At 53.5% G+C, this 22,500-nt stretch overlaps 1 protein-coding gene, 2 long non-coding RNA genes and 2 pseudogenes across 3 annotated transcripts; 3 read left to right on the forward strand and 2 right to left on the reverse strand.

Moving 5' to 3' along the window:
* The first annotated feature begins 2,287 nt into the window (after window positions 1–2,287).
* On the forward strand, window positions 2,288–3,671 carry LOC115252013 (uncharacterized). The gene is made up of 3 exons (XR_003890460.1): window positions 2,288–2,321; window positions 2,397–2,455; window positions 3,658–3,671. It is a non-coding gene; the product is annotated as an uncharacterized lncRNA (long non-coding RNA).
* A 61-nt stretch (window positions 3,672–3,732) lies between these two features.
* LOC115251961 (anoctamin-9-like) lies at window positions 3,733–10,128 on the forward strand (annotated as a pseudogene).
* Window positions 10,129–10,435: 307 nt separating this feature from the next.
* On the forward strand, window positions 10,436–10,928 carry LOC115252014 (uncharacterized). Its single transcript, XR_003890461.1, has 3 exons — window positions 10,436–10,480; window positions 10,551–10,663; window positions 10,892–10,928. It is a non-coding gene; the product is annotated as an uncharacterized lncRNA (long non-coding RNA).
* A 539-nt stretch (window positions 10,929–11,467) lies between these two features.
* LOC115252207 (ribonuclease P protein subunit p29-like) lies at window positions 11,468–15,346 on the reverse strand. The gene is given in 8 exon segments (XM_029846741.1): window positions 11,468–11,734; window positions 11,737–11,805; window positions 13,138–13,239; window positions 14,061–14,125; window positions 14,201–14,275; window positions 14,350–14,576; window positions 15,036–15,091; window positions 15,320–15,346. Coding segments are annotated over 8 exon segments (666 nt in total). The 5' UTR covers window positions 15,327–15,346; the 3' UTR covers window positions 11,468–11,669.
* Window positions 15,347–17,416: 2,070 nt separating this feature from the next.
* The window catches only part of LOC115252145 (two pore calcium channel protein 2-like), a 17,200-nt pseudogene continuing 12,116 nt past the window's right edge, over window positions 17,417–22,500 (reverse strand).

Genomic DNA, 22,500 nt, shown 5'->3' on the forward strand with positions numbered 1-22,500 from the left:
GAAGGACGAGGACTCGCCTGCATCTGAAGGACAGAGGACTCGCCTGCTCTGAAGGACAGAGGACTCGCCTGCCTCTGAAGGACAGAGGACTCGCCTGCCTCTGAAGGACAGAGGACTCGCCTGCCTCTGAGGACAGAGGGTCGCCTGCATCTGAAGGACAGAGGACTCGCCTGCATCTGAAGGACAGAGGACTCGCCTGCATCTGAAGGACAGAGGACTCGCCTGCATCTGAAGGACAGAGGACTCGCCTGCATCTGAAGGACAGAGGACTCGCCTGCATCTGAAGGACAGAGGACTCGCCTGCATCTGAAGGACAGAGGACTCGCCTGCATCTGAAGGACAGAGGACTCGCCTGCATCTGAAGGACAGAGGACTCGCCTGCATCTGAAGGACAGAGGACTCGCCTGCATCTGAAGGACAGAGGACTCGCCTGCATCTGAAGGACAGAGGACTCGCCTGCATCTGAAGGACAGAGGACTCGCCTGCATCTGAAGGACAGAGGACTCGCCTGCATCTGAAGGACAGAGGACTCGCCTGCATCTGAAGGACAGAGGACTCGCCTGCATCTGAAGGACAGAGGACTCGCCTGCATCTGAAGGACAGAGGACACTGGTTTGAGGACAGTGGTGTACAGGTTTGGCCATCATTAACCAGAGGTGGGGCTCTGAGACGTCACCTCTCACCTGTTTAAAACACCCCCCCAGGAGGAGAAGAGGCCGTTCAGGCGTGGCCACTAACCCCATGTAGTCAGATTATAGAGGCTTTGTAATGTGGTCATTGTCAGTTGTTGACAGGATCCCGGTCAAACCAGGTCCAATTAAGTGTTTTACATAAGTGATGCTACTATTATTGTAGCGGCTGAAACTGTCAAGAATACTCATAACACATGATCAGCTTCCAAAAGAAGGACAGTTTGTCAAAGTTGTCTTTTAGGCAGTTGATAAGCGCTAAGATCAAAGGGACAGTGCTGGCCTTGAAGATCCCTCTGATACTGCAGGTGATCTTGGCGTTCCACAGGGTTTCGTATGCGGACCAATCCTTTTCACCCTAACCCTAACCCAATCCTTTTCACCCTCACCCAATCCTTTTCACCCTAACCCTAACCCTTTTCACCCTAACCCTTTTCACCCTAACCCTAACCCTTTTCACCCAACCCTTTTCACCCTAACCCTAACCCTTTTCACCCTAACCCAATCCTTTTCTCTCTAACCCTAACCCAATCCTTTTCACCCTAACCCTAACCCTAACCCAACCCTTTTCACTCTAACCCTAACCCAACCCTTTTCACTCTAACCCTAACCCAATCCTTTTCACCCTAAACCTAACCCTAACCCTTTTCACTCTAACCATCACCCATCCTTTCACCCTAACCCTAACCCTAACCCTTTTCACTCAACCAAACCCAATCCTTTTCACCCTAACCTAACCCAATCCTTTTCACCCTAACCCTCCCCCTAACCCCCTTTTCACTCTAACCCTAACCCAATCCTTTTCACCCTAACCCTAACCCTAACCCTTTTCACTCTAACCCTAACCCAATCCTTTTCACCCTAACCCTAACCCTAACCCTAACCCAATCCTTTTCACCCTAACCCTAACCCTAACCCTTTTCACTCTAACCATAACCCAATCCTTTTCACCCTAACCCTAACCCTAACCCTAACCCAACCCTTTCACTCTAACCCTAACCCAATCCTTTTCACCCTAACCCTAACCCAATCCTTTTCACCATAACCCTAACCCTAACCCTAACCCTTTTCACTAAAATAACCCAATCCTTTTCACTTTGTCCCAGCTTCATTTAGGACGTAATAAATGGAAGTGTGCCATCAGTTTTCATTGTATGCTGATGACACCCTGCTGTTTTATGTATAAAACCAGAAGAAATGAGCAGTTGGACAAATTAAGGCGTATCTTTAAATAAAAACTATTAAATTACCTCAATGTTGTTCTTATTAATTGGGCCAAAACTTGTACTCATTGCTCTGCAAATCAAACCCCTCAGGAACAGGAGCTAACCACATGGTTCTAACAATCTTTTATGAGGATCTGTCCTCGGGGACGTCTAGGAGTCCTGTTTGTCCTGGCAATAAGGAATTCCCAGATTAGGGGAATGCTGACTGCTCCCCCCAAGGGTTCCACCTAAAGATACAAGAGACAAATGAGTACTTAATATTGGGATAAGGGGGAGAACTCACCCTTTGTCAGTCACCCACCTGTTGTACCTGTGTCCCACTGCTGCAGATCTAATATTAACATCTCTCTTTCTCAGGATCCGACTGGTCAATTCATCGTTAATGAGACCTTCATCAACACAGGAGGTGAAGCATCATGCCAGAGGCCAAAGCTTCGGGTACTGAGTAGAAAGGTGATAATGCTGCTCTGCTTCTCTCCAGAGAATCTGAAGGAGCTGCTCATGAAGGGCGTGTTTGAAACCATGTTCTGTCTCCATGAGGTGAGTCAGCAGCTTTTAACCAGTCCAGATATCTGCTCATGTCAGAATGAGTTCACCCTCTCTGACAGGAGACTAGTTAGTAGCGTTATAGTGCGCGTGTGATGTGATAGTAGTCTCCCCTGTCCCGGTCTTGTGTGCTTTAGCTGAACCCGGTTGTAGCTTTGATGTGCTGAGTGATCTGCAACGTTGTAGCCATGAAGGGTTCAGAGCGCAACATCAAGAGTCTGCTGGCACCTCTGAGACGGTCACCAGCTAGAACCAAGAATATCTACAGTATATATATAGTTATATCTTCGACCAGCTCAATACTAACGTGCTTGTTGGGTCTCGAGCCCAACAATTTTTTATTGGCCCGTTCAGGTTTTTTTTTTTTTTTTCAAAACCAAAATATCAAAGTAACACTTTGATTAATCAGATGAATAATTTAATTAGATGAGTAGACAGGTAATAAAATCTAATCAAAGTAATAAAACCTAACTGAGACAGTCTGGCCCAGGTAACTCGGTCTGTGGCTATTAGGAAGGACAGAAGCGCCATCAGGCAACTGTCGCTTGACTCTTGACCTCTGACCTCCTGCAGGGTTTGATGTGTTGAAGTGAAGCCCCAGGTACTAGCATGTTCTGCTCACACCAGCTGACACACTCCCTGGTTTTAAGTTATTCCCGACCTGGTTCGGGGGTCCTCCAGCTATCTGTGGAGGGCGTCAGATGTAGTAGTGGGGCTGCAGCCCACCACATCGGACACACAGTCCTGTAGGGTCTGTTGGGGAGGTAGTCCATGGTCCATGTAGCCATCAGGTCACAGACCCCTTTTCTCTATTTCAGCACCACCCAGGAGCAGGGTCAGGGTTAGGTAGTGGTGGGGGGGAGGATTAGAGGCCATAGAGGAGGTGCTGGAAGATGTCCCTGCCCAGAGAAGGTAGCAGGGTGGGCAGGATGGTGAAGGCTGGTCTGTGCTCAGGATGGAGCTGGTGGAACTTGCCAGCCCGTCTGCTTTTACCTTGATCTGAGTGGTTTTGAGTTCCTCTCCTGACCCCATCCTGGTGTGCTTTGCTGCTGGTAGTCCTCCGTCTTCCTCCTGCAGCCATTTTGGATCTTTTATTAAAATCCCTCTACACACTCATTGATTCTTCAACTTTTCGTGTTGCTTCCTGTTGTTGAGGGAAAACCAGCATTTATGATGTGATGTTGCACCGTTCACAGAAAAAGAAGCAGAGAAGAAACTGAAGAAGAAGTGGGCTCGATGGTCGGCGCTCTTCACAAACCAGCCATTCAACGATGTCAAGTCAGTTTGGGATGTCTCTAGTTAATCCTCGAGTCCACAAGGGGGATCTCTCCACAGACCAGAAGAACAGCCAGAACAGCCAGAAACAAGGACCAGCCAGAACAGCCAGAACAAGGACCAGCCAGAACAGCCAGAACAGCCAGAAACAGCCAGAACAGCCAGAACAAGGACCAGCCAGAACAGCCAGAACAGCCAGAACAGCCAGAACAGCCAGAACAAGGACCAGCCAGAACAGCCAGAACAAGGACCAGCCAGAACAGCCAGAACAAGGACCAGCCAGAAAGCCAGAACAAGCCAGAACAAGGACCAGCCAGACCAGACAGACCAGGACAGAACCAGTCAGAAACAGCCAGAACAGCCAGAACAGCCAGGGGAGGGGAGGGGAGGGAGAGGAGAGGAGAGGAGAGGAGAGGAGAGGAGAGGAGAGGAGAGGAGAGGAGGAGAGGAGAGGAGAGGAGAGGGAGGAAGGAGAGGAGAGGAGAGGAGGGAGAGAGGAGAGGAAAATGAAATCCAAGATGCTTCTGTATGTGAGTGACTTGTGGCTGAATGTCCCGCCAGGTCCTATTTTGGAGAGAAGGTGGCCCTTGTATTACCTGTGGCTGGGCTGGTACACCAGGCTGCTGGTTCCAGCTGCCATTTTGGGTGTCGTCATCTCTCCTGTATGGACTTGCCTTCTTCAACACTAATCCGCTCATGTAAGCTGTCCACTGTTAATAATTCTTTGAGGACTTCTCAAGGTGATCCACAATGTGCTGGCCGGAGCCCCCTTTTGTCCCCCGTCCCTGAGTTTAGAGGTTCTAATATAGACGCACATACGGAGTGGTGCTGGTGGACTCACTGATCTATCCCATGTTAGAATTATGAGGTCCACACTGATCAATGGGTTCCTCCCTGAACACGACGGGTTTCTTTCCTTTCTGAGAGATCAGCTCAAAAAATGTTCCTTTCTCTTGTTCTTTGGTGCCAAAACACTGAAAGAGTCCAAACTTACTGTTGTCCACAAGTCTGGAGTGTGTGAGTCCAGCGTCATCATGTGTCCTCGATGTGACAAGATATGTAAGTGTGGCAGCTGTCAGACACGTGCTCCTCTATGCTAAGGTAAGCTACCCTCTGCTAGGTAAGCTACCCTCTGCCTAAGGTAAGCTACCCTCTGCTAAGGTAAGCTACCTATGCTAAGGTAAGCTACCCTATGCTAAGGTAAGCTACCCTCTGCTAAGGTAAGCTTACCCTCTGCTAAGGTAGCTACCCTCTGCTAAGGTAAGCTACCCTCTGCTAGGGTAAGCTACCCTCTGCTAAGGTAAGCTACCCTCTGCTAAGGTAAGCTACCTCTGCCTAAGGCTAGCTCCTATTCAAGGTAAACTACCCTCTGCTAAGGTAAGCTACCCCTCTGCTAAGGTAAGCTACCCTCTGCTAAGGTAAGCTACCCTCTGCTAAGGTAAGCTACCCTCTGCTAAGGAAGCTACCCTCTGCTAAGGTAAGCTACCCTATGCTAAGGTAAACTACCCTCTGCTAAGGTAAGCTACCCTCTGCTAAGGTAAGCTACCCTCTGCCTACGGTAAGCTACCCTCTGCTAAGGTAAGCTACCCTATGCTAAGGTAAACTACCCCCTCTGCTAAGGTAAGCTACCCTCTGCTAAGGTAAGCTACCCTCTGCTAAGGTAAGCTACCCTATGCTAAGGTATAGCTACCCTATGCTACTCCTGTTACGTTGGACCAGACTGGTGATTTAAAATCCTCTCTTGGTCCAGATCAGCCACTTGTTCGACAACGAGGGAACTGTTGCCTTTTGCCATGTTCATGGCCATCTGGGGTGAGTCGCTCTGCCTCCTCACCTGCTCCTCACTCTGCTCCTCACTTGCTCCTCGCTCTGCTTCCTCGCTCTGCTCCTCACTTGCTCCTCGCTTGCTCTTCGCTCTTGCTCCTCACCTGCTCCTCACCTTGCTCCTCACCTGCTCTTCGCTCTGCTCCTCATCTGCTCCTCGCCACTTGCTCCTCGCTCTGCTCTTCGCTCTGCTCTCGCTCTGCTCCTCGCCTGCTCCTCACCTGCTCTTCACTCTGCTCCTCATCTGCTCCTCACCTGCTCCTCATCTGCTCCTCACCTGCTCCTCGCTTGCTCCTCGCCTGCCTCCTCGCTCTGCTCCTCGTCTATGCTCCTCACCTGCTCCTCATCTGCTCCTCACCTGCCTCCCCGCTTGCTCCTCACTTGCTCCTCGCTCTGCTCTCGCCTGCTCCTCGACTCTGCTCCTCAGCCTGCTCCTCGCCTGCTCCTCGCTCTGCTCCTCACCTGCTCCTCACCTGCTCCTCATCTGCTCCTCCCCTGCTCTTCACTCTGCTCCTCATCTGCTCCTCACCTGCTCCTCACCTGCTCTTCACTCTGCTCCTCACCTGCTCCTCACCTGCTCCTCACCTGCTCTTCACTCTGCTCCTCACCTGCTCCTCACCTGCTCCTCACCTGCTCCTCACCTGCTCTTCACTCTGCTCCTCACCTGCTCCTCACCTGCTCCTCGCTCTGCTCCTCACCTGCTCCTCACCTGCTCCTCGCTCTGCTCCTCACCTGCTCCTCACCTGCTCCTCGCTCTGCTCCTCACCTGCTCCTCACCTGCTCCTCACTCTGCTCCTCGCTCTGCTCCTCACCTGCTCCTCACCTGCTCCTCACCTGCTCTTCACTCTGCTCCTCGCTCTGCTCCTCACCTGCTCCTCACCTGCTCCTCGCTCTGCTCCTCACCTGCTCCTCGCTCTGCTCCTCACCTGCTCCTCGCTCTGCTCCTCACCTGCTCCTCACCTGCTCCTCACCTGCTCCTCACCTGCTCCTCGCTCTGCTCCTCACCTGCTCCTCACCTGCTCCTCACCTGCTCCTCACTCTGCTCCTCGCTCTGCTCCTCACCTGCTCCTCACCTGCTCCTCACCTGCTCCTCACTCTGCTCCTCGCTCTCTCCTCCCCCTGCTCCTCACCTGCTCCTCACCTGCTCCTCGCTCTGCTCCTCACCCTGCTCCTCACCTGCTCCTCACTCTGCTCCTCACCTGCTCCTCACCATGCTCCTCACCTGCTCCTCCACCTGCCCCTCACTGTGCTCCTCACTCTGCTCCTCACCTGCTCCTCACCTGCTCCTCACCTGCTCCTCGCTGTGCCTCCAGCCACGCTGTTCCTGGAGCTGTGGAAGAGACACCGGGCCAGACACGTCTCGCGTGGAAGAGTGGAAGGTCTATGACTGGTGTGAAGAGGAGGTAACGACACCTTTATTACGTGTTATTGATCTTTTTAAAGGTGTAGGCCAAAGGCAGCCATTACTGCCCCCTGCAGGCTCGGTTATTACACGGTATAGCCTTTAACTGTGTCACCTGTGCTGTGTTGACAGGAGGAGCTGAATTCTCGACATCGTCAATGATCCCAACTGCAAGCCCCGACATTTCCAACACTCCTACCTGCGCAGCGCAGTGGTCCTGGTGCTGGTGACGCTCATGGTAGGAGACCGTGCGTTCATAGTTAATAACCTCGGACCGCGTTGCACTTGGGGCTGAAGCCGCTTGCGTGGGCACCTGCTTGTGTTCCAGCTCATGCTGATCATCGGACTGGCTCAGGCCCTGGTGGTGTTCCGGGTCATTGCGGCCCCCCTGATGTCAGAGAGCAGCTGGGCCTTCATCAGGGACCACGCCAACACCGTGGCCGTGACGCTGGGGGCCGTGCCTCCATTACCTCACCATTCAGCTCATGACTCGGGTACGTGGTTGAGTCCCTGAGACCAGCAGATCCAAAGGGTCCCGCTGGTAAACTGGACTGAATTCATAGTGAGGAGATGATGAAAACTATTTACTGGCTTTGCTCAGTGTTATTTTGGTGAGGCTTTCACATTTGGGCTGGGTTGTTACAGCTGAAAACAGTATCAGGCCAGGAAAGAGGACCGTGTGGTCCCCTTGGTCCAGGAGTCTTGGCCAGTTAGATGTAGGACCAGGACGTTGGGAAAACCTGGTCAGCCAGCTTGAACGCCTAATTTCCTTCTAAGCTAAAAATGTACGTTTAGTGTGTGTAGTTGAAAATGAAGGAACCTTCTGAGGATCAGAACCTCTGCTAGATGTCCAGGGTTAGGGTTGGAGCTGGTCAGCCCACAGAAACCAGCCCAACGTTGTCCTGTTGCTTCATCCCCAGGTGAACCGCTGGGTGGCCCTTCAAGCTCTGTGAATAGGTGAGCATCAGAAGCAGCATGTGAGCAGAGCCCGGCTGCTTCAGCCTAATGTTCCTCACGTGTCTCCAGAGAAGACCAACTCCTTCGCTGCTACGGCAGAGGAGGCTTCACTGTCAAGATGTTCACGTTCCAGTTCTTCACTCTCTTCTCTTCACTCTTCTACGTGGCCTTCTTCCTGGGCAGGTACACCTGATCAGTTATTGTGATATCCCTCACACCACACCTCACACACACACACACACCACACTCACACACACACACGTGTGGTTTCTCTGGCAGGATAAATGGACATCCAGGAAACTACATGCGAATTGCTCGCTGGAGGCTTGAGGAGGTGAAGAGACTTTTTTAGATTTGTTTTCGAGAATCCACCAAGAGTTGCTTCCCACATGTTAATGTGAACATCTGGTTCCTGCAGTGTCACCCCAGTGGCTGTTTGACGGACCTCTTCATCCAGATGTCTGTAATCATGATTCTCAAACAGGACTCTCAACAACATCTTTGAATTCACTGTGCCGTGAGTGCTTCCTCCCATAGACCCTAGCCCTCCTCCCAGAGACCCTATAGCCCTCCTCCCAGAGACCCCTCGCCCCTCCTCCAGAGACCCTCGCCCTCCTCCCAGAGACCCTCGCCCTCCTCCCAGAGGCCCTCGCCCTCCTCCCAGAGACCCTAGCCCTCCTCCCAGAGACCCTAGCCCTCTTCCCATAGACCCTCGCCCTCCCTCCCAGAGACCTAGCCCTCCTCCCAGAGACCCTAGCCCTCCTCCAGAGACCCTAGCCCTCTTCCCAGAGACCCTCGCCTCCTCCCAGAGACCCTCGCCCTCCTCCCAGAGACCCTAGCCCTCTTCCCATAGACCTCGCCCTCCTCCCAGAGACCCTAGCCCTCCTCCCATAGACCCTAGCCCTCTTCCCATAGACCCTCGCCTCCTCCCAGACTAGCCCTCCTCCCATTCTAGCCCTCCTCCCAGACTAGCCCTCCTCCCAGTCTAGCCCTCCTCCCAGACTAGCCCTCCTCCAGAGACCCTAGCCCTCTTCCCATTCTAGCCCTCCTCCCATTCTAGCCCTCCTCCCAGAGACCTCGCCTCCCAGAGCCCTCGCCCTTCCCAGAGACCCTCGCCTCTCCAGAGACCCTCGACCTTTCCCAGAGACCCTCGCCCTCCTCCCAGAGGACCCTAGCCCTCTTCCCAGAGACCCTCGCCCTCCTCCCAGAGACCCTCGCCCTTCTCCCAGGAGACCCTCGCCCTCCTCCCAGAGACCCTAGCCCTCCTTCCCAGAGACCCTCGCCCTCCTCCCAGAGACCTAGCCCTCCTCCCAGAGACCCTCGCCCTCTCCCAGAGACCCTCGCCCTCTTCCCAGAGGACCCTCGCCCTCCTCCCCAGAGAACCCTCGCCCTCCTCCCAGAGACCCTCGCCCTCCCAGCGCAACACCCCCACCTGAAAAATCCCTCTTTTGCCTTTTCAGCTGGGTGAAAAACTGTCTGAGGAAGAAACACTGCCAATAAGCTGCAGAGGAAGTGTGGCCAGTGTTACAGGAAGGCCTGTCGTGATGAGCAGGGCTGTGTGGAACCATGTGACATCTGCAAACTCCAGGACTGGTTACGCAACTACCACATGGCCGACACTGATGCCTTCAGCCTGTTCAATGAGTTCCTGGAGATGGGTGAGTCCATGCCGCCGCCCTCCCGTTTTGAGCTGGACCTCTTGAGGAGTGTGACTAAATGTAGTCCACCAAGAGGGTCCAGCAGCGTGGTCGCCATGTGGAGGCTTTAAACGGAGGTCTGTTGCAGTGATGCAGTTCAGCTTCACCACCATATTTGTGGCAGCCTTCCCTCTGGCTCCTCTGCTCGCCCTCATCAACAACATCTTTGAGATCCGCCTGGACGCCATCAAAATGGTCCGGCTGGAGCGGCGGATGGTCCCGAGGAAGACCAACGACATCGGTGAGACCGGCACCTGTTTCCTGTGGCAGCTGCCGAGTTAACGTTGACCATCCGCTTGGTGTGTTCAGGTATCTGACCAAGGTGCTGGAGGCCATCGGAGTGTTAGCGGTGATTGCTAACGGCCTGGTCATCGGTCGTGTCGTCGGACTTCATCCCGCGCTGGTTCTACCGTCACCAGTACGGCCCCTGCGCTGCTGGAAGGCCCCAACACACAGTCAGTGGCGTCTCGGCCGTCAGCAGCTGCCACATCTGCCACCATCTGCCCCGTTAATGCCCACTGAACGTTGTGTTTGCAGCTGCATGCAGGGCTACATTAACGACACTCTGTCTACCGCCCTGCTGTCACACCCAGCGGTCAGGAGGGACTTTTTTAGCCCAGCAGATGGTGACGGAGAGCGGCCTGAACGTGACCCAGTGCAGGTGAGGAGCTGCTGCTCTCGGGCCCACGCTGGTGCCCACCTGACGGCCACGCTGGTGCCCACCTGACGGCCACGCTGGTGACCACCTGACGGCCTTGTGTGTTTGCAGCTACAGGGACTATCGCAGCGGCGCCGACTACACGCTCACCTCCCAGTTCTGGGTTGGTCTTGGCCGTGCGCTTCGCTTTCGTCGTCCTCTTTGAGGTTTGTGTGCTTTGAGGAGTCCTGACGGAGGCGGCCGGTCCGGTCTAAAGTCTCTCCCGTCTCCACTCAGCACGTGGTGGTGGTCTGCAAGTTCGTGGCAGCGTGGTTTGTCCCCGACAACCCCAGCAAGGTCAAGAACGACCGGCTGCTGGACAAACTGGATCGACTGAAGGAAGAACTCCAGTAAGTCAGCGCCGTTCTGATCCATCTCTGCTACGGTCAAGCAGGCAAATACGAGAACACAGTGGATCTGATTTATTCAGCCGAAACAGAGTGTTCCAGTCCCACCCTGGGAGTTGGCTCTGGATGCTAATGGGCTAACTGGTTAGCACACGTTAACCACACATACGAGGAGCTCCAAGTCTTTGGAAAGCCTCCCGTCACGTCATCGCTGTTTGTTCTTAATTCCAGAGGAATGACGCGGAGCAGATCGACAGAGGTGTGACCCTCAGGAGCAGCTTCTCCCCAGGGATCCACCCAGGGATCCACCCCAGACGGATCAGGTCTTCAGTGCTGTTGATTTCACAGCCTAAAGCGGACCTCATTTTGACAGGAACTAAAAGGTTTTTGTGCTCTGAATGATCAAAGACAGATCAAAGACAGAGGAACAGCCCCCCCAGGAGCGTCCTCACGGGGGGGCCAAGTGTTCTACCTCCAGTATCAGAACGAGGTTTTGGACAATCAAATGTTCGATTACGTGTAGATTTTAAGGCGGCTCCGCTCCGACCAGGAACCAGAACTGATGTCAGCTTTGGTTCCACAATGTGAATGAAATAAAAGTCAATGTTTTACTGAAGCAGAACCTGGTTGGAGCTGCTGGACCCTGGTGAGCAGCAGCTGCTGGGGCTCCTTCACACATTTATTCCGTCCGTGGCGGCGCAACGTTTACATTTAGTGTTTATTAAGAATACACTTTTATCATTACAAACCCAAAAATATCAGCGTGGAGAAAGACGGGAGGTCAGGTGGGGTCATAAGGTGCAAGAACCATGAGCAGAACATCAGACGAGCAACAGTCCAGCAGGCAGAAGATGGTTTCTCAGTCATGTGTGAACCCGACTCTCCATCTGCTCAGAGGACAGGTCATCCTGGTGGTCCATCAGTGAGGAAGGAGATGTCCTCAAGTGTCTCCTGGTCTCTGTCAGTGACGGTTCCTCCAGGAAGCCTCAGCTGGACGTGTCCCTCAGGATCACAGGTCAATGGTTCCTCTCACCTTAAACTTCTTAGCAGAGCGCTCGCTGGCACGCTGCTCAACCTGCTGCCGTAGATGAAGGAGGTGAAACCACCCATCTCCAAGGAAAAGACACTGTTTCTTTTTGGGATCACTAGAAGACACAAAGATGAACATCAGCCAGCTGAAGCAGCAGCAGAGGCAGCAGCAGGAGGAAGGAAGCAGCAGCAGGAGGAAGGAAGCAGCAGCAGGAGGAAGGAAGCAGCAGCAGGAGGCAGCAGCAGAGGCAGCAGCCCAGCAGGCAGGAAGCAGCAGCAGGAGGCAGCAGCAGGAGGAAGGAAGCAGCAGCAGGAGGCAGCAGGAGGAAGGAAGCAGCAGCAGAGGAAGGAAGCAGCAGCAGGAGGCAGCAGCAGGAGGAAGGAAGCAGCAGCAGGAGGAGGAAGCAGCAGCAGGAGGAAGGAAGCAGCAGCAGGAAGAAGGAAGCAGCAGCAGGAGGCAGCAGCAGCAGCAGGAGGCAGCAGCAGGAGGCAGCAGGAAGAAGGAAGCAGCAGCAGGAAGAAGGAAGCAGCAGCAGGAAGAAGGAAGCAGCAGCAGGAAGAAGGAAGCAGCAGCAGGAAGAAGGAAGCAGCAGCAGGAAGAAGGAAGCAGCAGCAGGAGGCAGCAGAAGAAGGAAGCAGCAGCAGCAGGAGGCAGCAGCAGGAAGAAGGAAGCAGCAGCAGGAGGCAGCAGCAGGAAGAAGGAAGCAGCAGCAGAGAGGCAGCAGGAAGAAGGAAGCAGCAGCAGGAGCAGCAGGAAGAAGGAAGCAGCAGCAGGAGGCAGCAGGAAGAAGGAAGAGCAGCAGGAGGCAGCAGGAAGAAGGAAGCAGCAGCAGGAGGCAGCAGCAGGAAGCAGCAGCAGCAGGAGGCAGCAGCAGGAGGCAGCAGCAAGCAGGAAGCAGCAGCAGGAAGAAGGAAGCAGCAGCAGGAGGGCAGCAGCAGCAGCAGCAGGAAGCCAGCAGCAGCAGGGAGGAAGCAGCAGCAGGAGGAGGAAGCAGCAGCAGGAACGAAGGAAGCAGCAGCAGGAGGCAGCAGGAAGAAGGAAGCAGCAGCAGGAGGAAGCAGCAGCAGCAGGAAGAAGCAGCAGGAGGAAGCAGCAGCAGCAGGAAGCAGCAGCAGCAGGAAGAAGGAAGCAGCAGCAGGAGGAAGCAGCAGGAGGAAGCAGCAGCAGCAGGAAGCAGCAGCAGGAAGAAGCAGCAGGAGGAAGCAGCCCCCCATGCTGCACGTTGCCGCCCCCCCTGTGGTGACGCTGCTACAGACCGACGCCTCCAACCAGCAGCCAGGGATTCATAAAAGAACCACCTTTGACTGGAGAAGGTCTGGGAGCCCAGTAGGGACCAGTGGGGGGGGGGGGGGGTGGACCAGAGCCAGGGGTCCCTGGTGACCACGGCCCTCCTCCTGGGGGGTTTCCTCTTACACGCTGAGCTTTATTCAGATGAAAGGAGACCAACCTTTCACTTTGTTTTCCTTTGTGATGATTTTGAAGACGTGCTTGAACTCCTGGACCAGGATCCCCGTGGTCCCGACATAGGAGGGGCATCTGGAGCGAACCACTGCAGCAGGAGGGAAAGGGACTCGTTAGAGTTCCTCGTGCACGAGCAAAATAACGAAGGTTTGTCAATGAAGCGCTGTGTAACGAAGGACTGGAGGACATGAAGATCCTGATGAACAGAGGAGGGAATGAGCTCAGTGAGGACCTCAAATGTACCAAGGTCCAGCAAAGTCGACTTTGTCCTTCAGTTCTGGTCCGACTGGTGAGACTGAACCATGAGGGCTGGAAGTCCATCAGGGAGCAGCTGAGGAGTCTTTGCTGGACCTTCACAGATCAACATGACCTGAGCACAGACCTGAGCACAGACCTGAGAGTGCAGACCTGAGAGTACAGACCCCCCAGAGTACAGACCTGAGAGTACAGACCCCAGAGTACAGACCTATAAGTACAGACCCCCCCAGAGTACAGACCTATAAGTACAGACCCGAGAGTACAGACCCCCCTGAGTACAGACCCGAGAGTACAGACCCCAGAGTGCAGACCAGAGTACAGACCTGAGAGTGCAGACCAGAGTACAGACCTGAGAGTGCAGACCTGAGTACAGACCTGAGAGTGCAGACCTGAGTACAGACCTGAGAGTGCAGACCTGAGAGTACAGACCCCCCAGAGTACAGACCCCAGAGTACAGACCTGAGAGTTGCAGACCTGAGTACAGACCTGAGAGTACAGACCCCCAAGAGTACAGACCCAGAGTACAGACCTGAGAGTGCAGACCTGAGTACAGACCTGAGAGTGCAGACCTGAGTACAGACCTGAGAGTGCAGACCTGAGTACAGACCTGAGAGTGCAGACCAGAGAGTACAGACCCCCCAGAGTACAGACCTGAGAGCACAGCACCGTGGAGATCTGCTTTCAGAAGCTTCTGCTGCAGGAACTGGGGCTGCTGCAACCACAGACAGAAGAGCAGCTGTGAGTGGGTGAGTTTAAGAGTGCGGTAGTTTCCTGAGGGACTCGTTTACCTGGTGGGTTTCAGGCCACTGCACACGTCGGTGATGTACTGTCTCCAGAGGTGGTGCAGGGGGAGGAAGAGCTCGTACCTGGAGGTGGTCACACAGACGAGTCACCAACCACTGATGGTTCTTCTGCAGGAGCTTTCAAACTGGTGACCAACCTCTGGTGCTCCGGCCTAATGGTGAAGAGCTTCATCCTCCGTTTCTGGGCGGCGTTCATTCTGCTGCCTTTGCTTCTCCTCTTCACCTTCTCCTTCTTTGGTCTGGAGTATTCCAGCATCACGGCCTTGTAGCTCAGCGGGCTCGTTGCATCAGCTCCTCTGAAATTCCGAATGCTGCTCTTCAGGAACACCTGGGTACTCGTCTCAGCTTGGGATCTGCTCTGAGACTGGAGATGAACAAAGATCCTGAATCGTCCTTGTTAATCCGGCTTTGATTACACACCGACTAACAACTGACAACAGACCCACACCGTCCACACTTCTATGTCCCATCAGGCCTCCTTAAAGGGCTCCCAGGAGCCCTGAGACAGGTGACTCCAGGAGGCAGCTCAGGAAGACCCACTACAGACGTGAGACAGGAAGGATCCCTTGGAGATACCAAAGCCCCAGTGACAGACGCCCTGAAGCAAAGCTACAGACGCTCCGGGCTCATAGAGGAGGGAGGCATCTTCATGAACATGAACTCTGATTCCTAATGAAAGATCAGGGAAACTGAGGGCCAGACCAGAGAGAACCTGGCCAGAGAGCTGCAGGTTCAGCACTAATATATGGTAGAGGTCCAAGTGGTGCTGAACGGCGACACTCCTCTCTGTTAATGTATAGAAACATTTACATCACTCACTTACCTGTAAGCCAACAATCTTCCCCATTTCAAATGGAATCGTAGCTTGAACGAGTGATTCTGTTGAAGATTTCAGACATTTCTTCAGTTTAAGAACCGATAAGCTCGTATCTTGTATTTTAATACATTTTCTTCAGTTCTGAACAATGAGTTATTTTCGAAGCTATGTCAAAATGTTTTTAGAGAATCTCGAGGAGTTCAGCAACTACTGTAGAAAGGGCTCCAAATCGCCTGCGACGCGTTTCATGTCTAAAGAACTTTCGACTAAAGACTTTAATATGAACTGACCGGTCATCGCGTCGGTGCTGCGCCAGAAAACTCGAGTTTGTTTCGGGTTCTTCTTCTTCTGCGGCTGCTTTTCTTCTTCGCGTGTTCGTGTGCAGACGCCGATCGCCCTGTTGCTGCCCCCAGCGGTGAATCGGCCGCATTAACGCAACAGCGCGTCACGTGGTCAGAGAAAGGCGGATTCTTGCCTAAAAGAGTCCAGCGCGCAGCGCTTTGCGAGTGTTGAGGTATAAAATCGAACTTAGCTAAATGCCTGATCCCAAAGACTTTGTTTATTTTGTTACTATCTCTAATAATAATCTATTTATAGCACGTTGCTTTCAGATTAGCCTACTATCATGTTGATTTGGAATGGACAGCGCACTGCTGGGGTACCCTTGAGCAAGGAACGAACCTCTAAATGGTCCCAGAGGGCCCCTGCCATGAGCTGGGGCACCGGCCTCCACCTGGGACAGGTGTGTCCAGATGTGTGTGATGAAGAGCACCCGTCTCAGCCACACGGAACGTTTCTTTCCTTTTATTTGACAATCAAAATGACAAAGGAAAAAATGCTTAAAAACTACATTTCCCTTCTTCTCCTCTTGTTTTTATGGAAACTATCAGTAGTAAAACAAGCACATAAATATCCACCGAATACACAGAAACCCTCACAACCCTGATTGGATGATTCATCAGTGAAATTATGGAATTATGAAGAATGAACGGCCTTTTCAGTCCACAGGAGCTTTGTTAAAGAGACTCTCACACGTGCACATCACGTGCACATCACGTGCACATCTAGAAAATAAGTTTCCATCTTCGTGCCAGTGGTCTGAAGGGTTTTCCTCCTCCTCAAGCGTCACTTCAACCCCCAGCAGTTGCTGGACGGTTCTCAACGTGTCGCTCCTCCAGAACCCTGAAGGTTCTGCTGGAATCCACCGAGAGACTTGGACCTTTGATGGAGCATCCTGGACCAAGGCTGGGTGAGTCCCCCCTCCTCAGGAGGAGCGGACCACATCGCGACTCTGGGCGGTTCTCAGGGTCCATCATAACTTTGGAGTAACGTTTGTTCTTCTGTCCTCACGTAGAAACAGCTTCAGCATCCGTTTGGTACCTGGGAGCTGTTCTACTGGACCTCACTGCTGCTTGTTCTGGTTCCTGTCCAGCAGCTCCACACGATCTGGGTTTACTAATGAAGATGACCCAAATGTCAGCTGGTATCCTGGTTCTGATTCACTTCAGCAAGGTTGCTTTGTTCCTGGGCCACCGCTGGTCCTGTTCTGGGCAGCACTGGTCCTGTTCCTGGGCCACCGCTGGCCCTGTTCCTGGGCCAGCACTGGTCCTGTTCCTGGGCCACCGCTGGCCCTGTTCCTGGGCCAGCACTGGTCCTGTTCCTGGGCCTCGTAGCGCTGCTCTGACACGTGTCCCTGATCCTGGTCAGGACCTGGTCCAGCTTCATTTGGCCTGGACCGCCTGACTGAACAACGTGATTTGGGCTGAAGTTTGGGGCTTTTGTTTCAGAGTCTTTGAAACACCTCTTGGACTCCAACAACACAACTCTGGGACAAAGAGCTTCAGAGAGACCAAAAGAGTGACACAAAGTAACAAAAGGCAACAAAAAGCCAACAAAAAGCCAAACAAAAAGTAAACAAAAGGTAACAAAAGGTAAGATGTGAGGAAGCCCAAATGGAAGCAACACCAGAAATATGAACACATACATCCACAGTTGTGTGGAGTGTGTGTATGAGTGTGTGTGTGAGTGTGTGTGTGTGTGTGTGTGAGAGTGTGTGGGTGTGAGTGTGTGGGTGTGAGTGTGTGGGTGTGTGTGTGTGAGAGTGTGTGGGTGTATGAGTGTGTGAGTGTGAGTGTGTGGGTGTATGAGTGTGTGAGTGTGAGTGTGTGGGTGTGTGTGTGTGAGAGTGTGTGGGTGTATGAGTGTGTGAGTGTGAGTGTGTGGGTGTGTGTGTGTGAGAGTGTGTGGGTGTATGAGTGTGTGAGTGTGAGTGTGAGTGTGTGTATGAGTGTGTGTGTGTGTGTGTGTGAGAGTGTGGGGTGATGAGTGTGTGAGTGTGAGTGTGTGTGTGTGTGTGTGTGTGTGTGGGTGTATGAGTGGGTGTGGGTGTGTGTGTGTGTGAGAGTGTGGTGTGTGTGTGTGTATGTGTGTGTGTGTGTATGAGTGTGTGTGTGTATGAGTGTGTGTGTGGTATGAGTGTGTGTGTGTGTCAGCCCTGCATGGTTTAAGTGAGGGTGTTTGTGTAGCTGACAGAGCAGCTCCTCCTCGGTGGGCTCCTGGACCTGGGACCTGGAGGAGGAGACCCGTCAGGACAGGGGTTAGGGTCAGGGACCAGGGTCAGGGACCAGGGTCAGGACCAGGACAGAGACTGCAGCGACCGTGTGTAACATACTTGAAGATCAGCTGGACGGAGGTTTCGTATCGGATCCTCTCCACATCTGTGTTGGGAGCAGCTGTGGCTTCGGTCCCATCTGTAGATGAAGTTCTGCCAGAAAGAAAATTGATGAGGTCAGAAAGGTCCTGGAACCAGAGTGGACCAGGACACGTGCTGGTGTCCCCCTGAGGAGGAACTGACGTATCGATCCTGACTTTAGCCACATTAACTGAGCTTCCAGAGCAGAAGAACTCTGAGGTTCCTCTGGATCATCTTCCACCTGAGGACCACCTTTGATGACATAATCTGAATGACCACAACTTTAAACCTTAGACCCCAGCCCCCCATGACCAGCAGGCCTTACTGGTTTACCTGGTTTAACTGGTTTACTGGTGAACTGACCTCCAGGATGAGAGCAACAAACAGGTTGACCCACATCACCGAGGACGTCAGCCACCAACACACGAAGTAGATCTTGGACCATCTGGAGAGAAGGAGGACACCTTCAAGCAGCTTCAACCCTCACACACACCCTCACCTCCCCCCCCCCCCCACACACACACACACTCATCCACACACACACACACACCCACCACACACACTCAGCCTCACACACACCCTCTCTCTTTCTCTCTCACACACCCCCCCCACACCCCCCCCACACACACACACTCCCCCCCCCACAACACACACACACACTCATCCACACACACACACACACACTCAGCCTCACACACACACTCTCTCTTTCTCTCTCACACCCCCCCCCCACCCCCAACCCCCACCCCCACCCTCACACTGCCCCCCACCCCCACACACACACACCCTCACACTGCCCCCCCCCACCTTCACCCCCCACCCTCACACACACACCCTCACCCTCACACTGCCCCACCCCACCCCCCCACCCTCACACACACACCCTCACCCTCACACACCCCACCCCCCCACCCTCACACACACACCCTCACCCTCACACTGCCCCCCCCCCCACCTTCACCCTCAACCCCCCCCCCCCCCCCCCCACCCCCCCACCCTCACCCTCACCCCCCCCACCCTCACCCTCACCCTAACACTGCCCCCCCCCCACCACCCTCAACCCCCCCGCCCCCCCACCCCCCCACCCTCACACACACACCCTCACCCTGTGGTGTATCGGCTGTAGGCGTCCAGGAAGGCCTGCCAGTTGTTGACGATCATGACGTCGTACAGCAGAATGATGGAGGCCTGATGATGGAGGACACCTGTGGTTAGTCCTGTCCCTAACCCTGTCCTGAGGGCTTTTGTCCTGGAGCAGCTCAGCCTCTAGGCCAGAGCTCGTCCGCCCCGTTCCTACGAGGGCCACGATCCACACCTGCTTCTGTCCCCCCCAGTAGAAAGTGGGAGCTCTGGTGGAAGCAGTTGGTCTTACTGGTGTGGTGGATGGGGGCCCTCGTTGGACCAGGTCAATGACCCCCGCTGTTGGGGGTTAGGGTTGGGGACAAGGGTGGGGACAGGGGCAGGAACAGGAACAGTGACAGGGACAGGGGCAGGAACAGGGGCAGGGACAGGGACAGGACCAGGGACAGGAACAGGAACAGGAACAGGGGCAGGAACAGGGCCAGGAACAGGGACAGGGACAGGAACAGGGACAGGGGCAGGGACAAGGGTGGGGACAGGGTCAGGGGTGGGGACAAGGGTGGGGACAGGGGCAGGGACAAGGACAGGAACAGGGGCAGGAACAGGGACAGGAACAGGGGCAGGGACAGGGACAGGAACAGGGACAGGGGCAGGAACAGGGACAGGAACAGGGGCAGGAACAGGGACAGGGGCAGGGGTGGGGACAGGGGCAGGGATAAGGACAGGGACAGGGGCAGGAACAGGGACAGGAACAGAGACAGGAGCAGGGGCAGGAACAGGGGCAGGAACATGGGCAGAAACTGGGACAGGGGCAGGAACAGGGCCAGGGGCAGGAACAGGGCCAGGGGCAGGGACAGGGGCAGGAACATGGGCAGGAACAGGGCCAGGGGCAGGAACAGGGCCAGGGGCAGGAACAGGGCCAGGGGCAGGGACAGGGGCAGGAACAGGGCCAGGGGCAGGAACAGGGCCAGGGGCAGGGACAGGGGCAGGAACAGGGCCAGGGGCAGGAACAGGGCCAGGGGCAGGGACAGGGGCAGGAACAGGGCCAGGGGCAGGAACAGGGCCAGGGGCCAGACCTTTATTAAGTTCTTCTCTTGGAGTTTAACTTGACGCCGTTTTGAACTTTACAGGTGATTTGCATGAGAAGCAGGTAAACGTTCGTCCCTGAATCATTTGGTCTCAGTCCAACATTGAATTCAGGTTGTGGACTCACAGCAAAGTCATCGAAGTTGTTGGGCCAGTAGCCCAACTGCTCGTAGGTCCCACACTCGGAGCTGAAGTTGGACGTGCCGTTCTCCTGGGTCTGGTTGGACAGCAAACTGTCCAAAACGAGGAAAATCGACCAGAAAATGCGGATTAGCCCAGATGGAACTGATGAGACCCAAAGACAGGAGGACACAGCCGTCCTGCCAAAAGCTCTTACACAACCGTCCTCAAACATCACATCAGGGTACAACAGAGGACTAATAGTCAAGGACGATGAGGTCTTAGGAATGAATGACCCGGGGTAGCTAAAGGCGACCTTTTGACCTTTGTACAAGCCTCTTGTCTGTCCTGCACTGGTTGACCATGATGCTAACAGTGGCGCTAGCAGCCACAGCTAATGAAGGTGTGACGATTCACACACACCATTGTGAGTCACGTCCTCGTTCTTAGTACTAAACACACAACTGAAGGTGTCCCGGATGTGACCGAAGACACGGAGACACTATGATGTGTGTCCAGGGTCCATCAGACCCATCTTACAGCATCTCTGGAGGAGGTTTGATGACTCCCTCGAACAGCCAGATCCCAAAGACAGCATAGACATAATACACCACCTGCACACAGCAAGAAGAGGGACAGGACAGAGGACAGGAGTCAGGCAGGGACGAGCAGACGTCCCTGTGCGGGTCTGTGTCCACGTGTGTGTCAGAGAGGCTCTGGGACGTTTGTGAGCGGAGCTTTTGGAGCAGGTCAACTCACCACCAGGATTCCTGCAAACGCTCGGAGGTTCTTCACCAGGTCCAACAACGTTGCTGGCCACCAACGCCATGAGCTGGACCAGGACAGAGACACAGCAGCACTTTAGTGTCCACACAGCAGCACTTTAGTGTCCACACACAGCAGCACTTTAGTGTCCACACAGCAGCACTTTAGTGTCCACACACAGCAGCACTTTAGTGTCCACACACAGCAGCACTTTAGTGTCCACCACACAGCAGCACTTTAGTGTCCACACACAGCAGCACTTTAGTGTCCACACCACAGCAGCACTTTAGTGTCCACACAGCAGCTGTCCACACAGCAGCACTTTAGTGTCCACACAGCAGCACTTTAGTGTCCACACCAGCAGCACTTTAGTGTCCACACAGCAGCACTTTAGTGTCCACACACAGCAGCACTTTAGTGTCCACACAGCAGCACTTTAGTGTCCACACACAGCAGCACTTTAGTGTCCACACAGCAGCACTTTAGTGTCCACACAGCAGCACTTTAGTGTCCACACACAGCAGCACTTTAGTGTCCACCACACAGCAGCACTTTAGTGGTCCACACACAGCAGCACTTTAGTGTCCACACAGCAGCACTTTAGTGATCTAGGGCAGGGGTGGGGAACCCTTTTCATATCGAGGGCCATTTCAATTTTCATAAAGTCCTCCGAGGGCCATACTATTATGAACACATAGCTAGGGATGCAAAAAAAGACAAAGAAAAGTCTATAACCACTGTGTTGCTAAGTCTCATGATTGCTGCATTTGAGTTTGAATTATTTATTTAGCACACATGCATATAAAATCACCAAAAAAATAGAATTAAATGACAAACAAGTAAAATATGTTTTCATGATCATACAAAACAATAAAAAAGAGGTGCAGAGTTGAGGCAAGAGACCCGTAAGGGCCTGTTCGAGGCCTCTACTCACAAAAACTGCAATACAACAAGATAATCAAGAAAATAAATGAAGAAAGATAGACAATAATAATAACTAGAAAGCACTCGGAGAGCACAGACCTCCGCCAAGCGCAACAATTCCTGGCATATTGTGATTTCCACCATAAATATTAGTCCCACATATACTTTGACTACATATTTAGATTCCTTGACCATAAAACATACCGTTAGCCACTGGAATCATAACAATATATGTCTTAGTTAAGTAGTTATTCACGAAAAAAAAATTCACACTTTGAAACAATTTTACTTTGTCCGGCGCGAGCGCCTCAGCGGCGGCTACGAGGCGCGTTCACGAACTCTTCTTCGGCGTGAGGTTTCAGCTTCGTGGCTATTAATGCACTCATCACAAAACTTGCACGCGTAATATTCTCTCTGTCGGTACATGGTCGTGTGAAAGCTGCTTGTTGAGCCTCCAAACGCCGACGAAGAGCGTTAATTTTATCCAAACTCATCTGTCCTTTCAACTCGTCAAGTTTAGCGTGTTTCGCTATGCATTTTTCGTCCGTGTCAATCAGTCCAGCCCACTACGTACATCACATGCTGTGTTCACTGACCCTGACCTTGACTCGGACATAACAAAACCGTCTGTTTTATCTCAGAAAACGGGAAAATATTTCCTCGTTACGAAAGAAATGTCAGGATACGAAAGGCAAAAATACGCTACCGCTGCTACTCGCAGCTCGCGGAGTTTAGCGAACGGTCCCACTGTATAAGTGCACATATAAAATATAAAAATCTTATTGCGTTGCGGGCCGGTAGAAA

The sequence above is a fragment of the Takifugu rubripes genome, chromosome 13, assembly GCF_901000725.2.
Source record: "Takifugu rubripes chromosome 13, fTakRub1.2, whole genome shotgun sequence".
Lineage (NCBI taxonomy): Eukaryota > Metazoa > Chordata > Actinopteri > Tetraodontiformes > Tetraodontidae > Takifugu > Takifugu rubripes.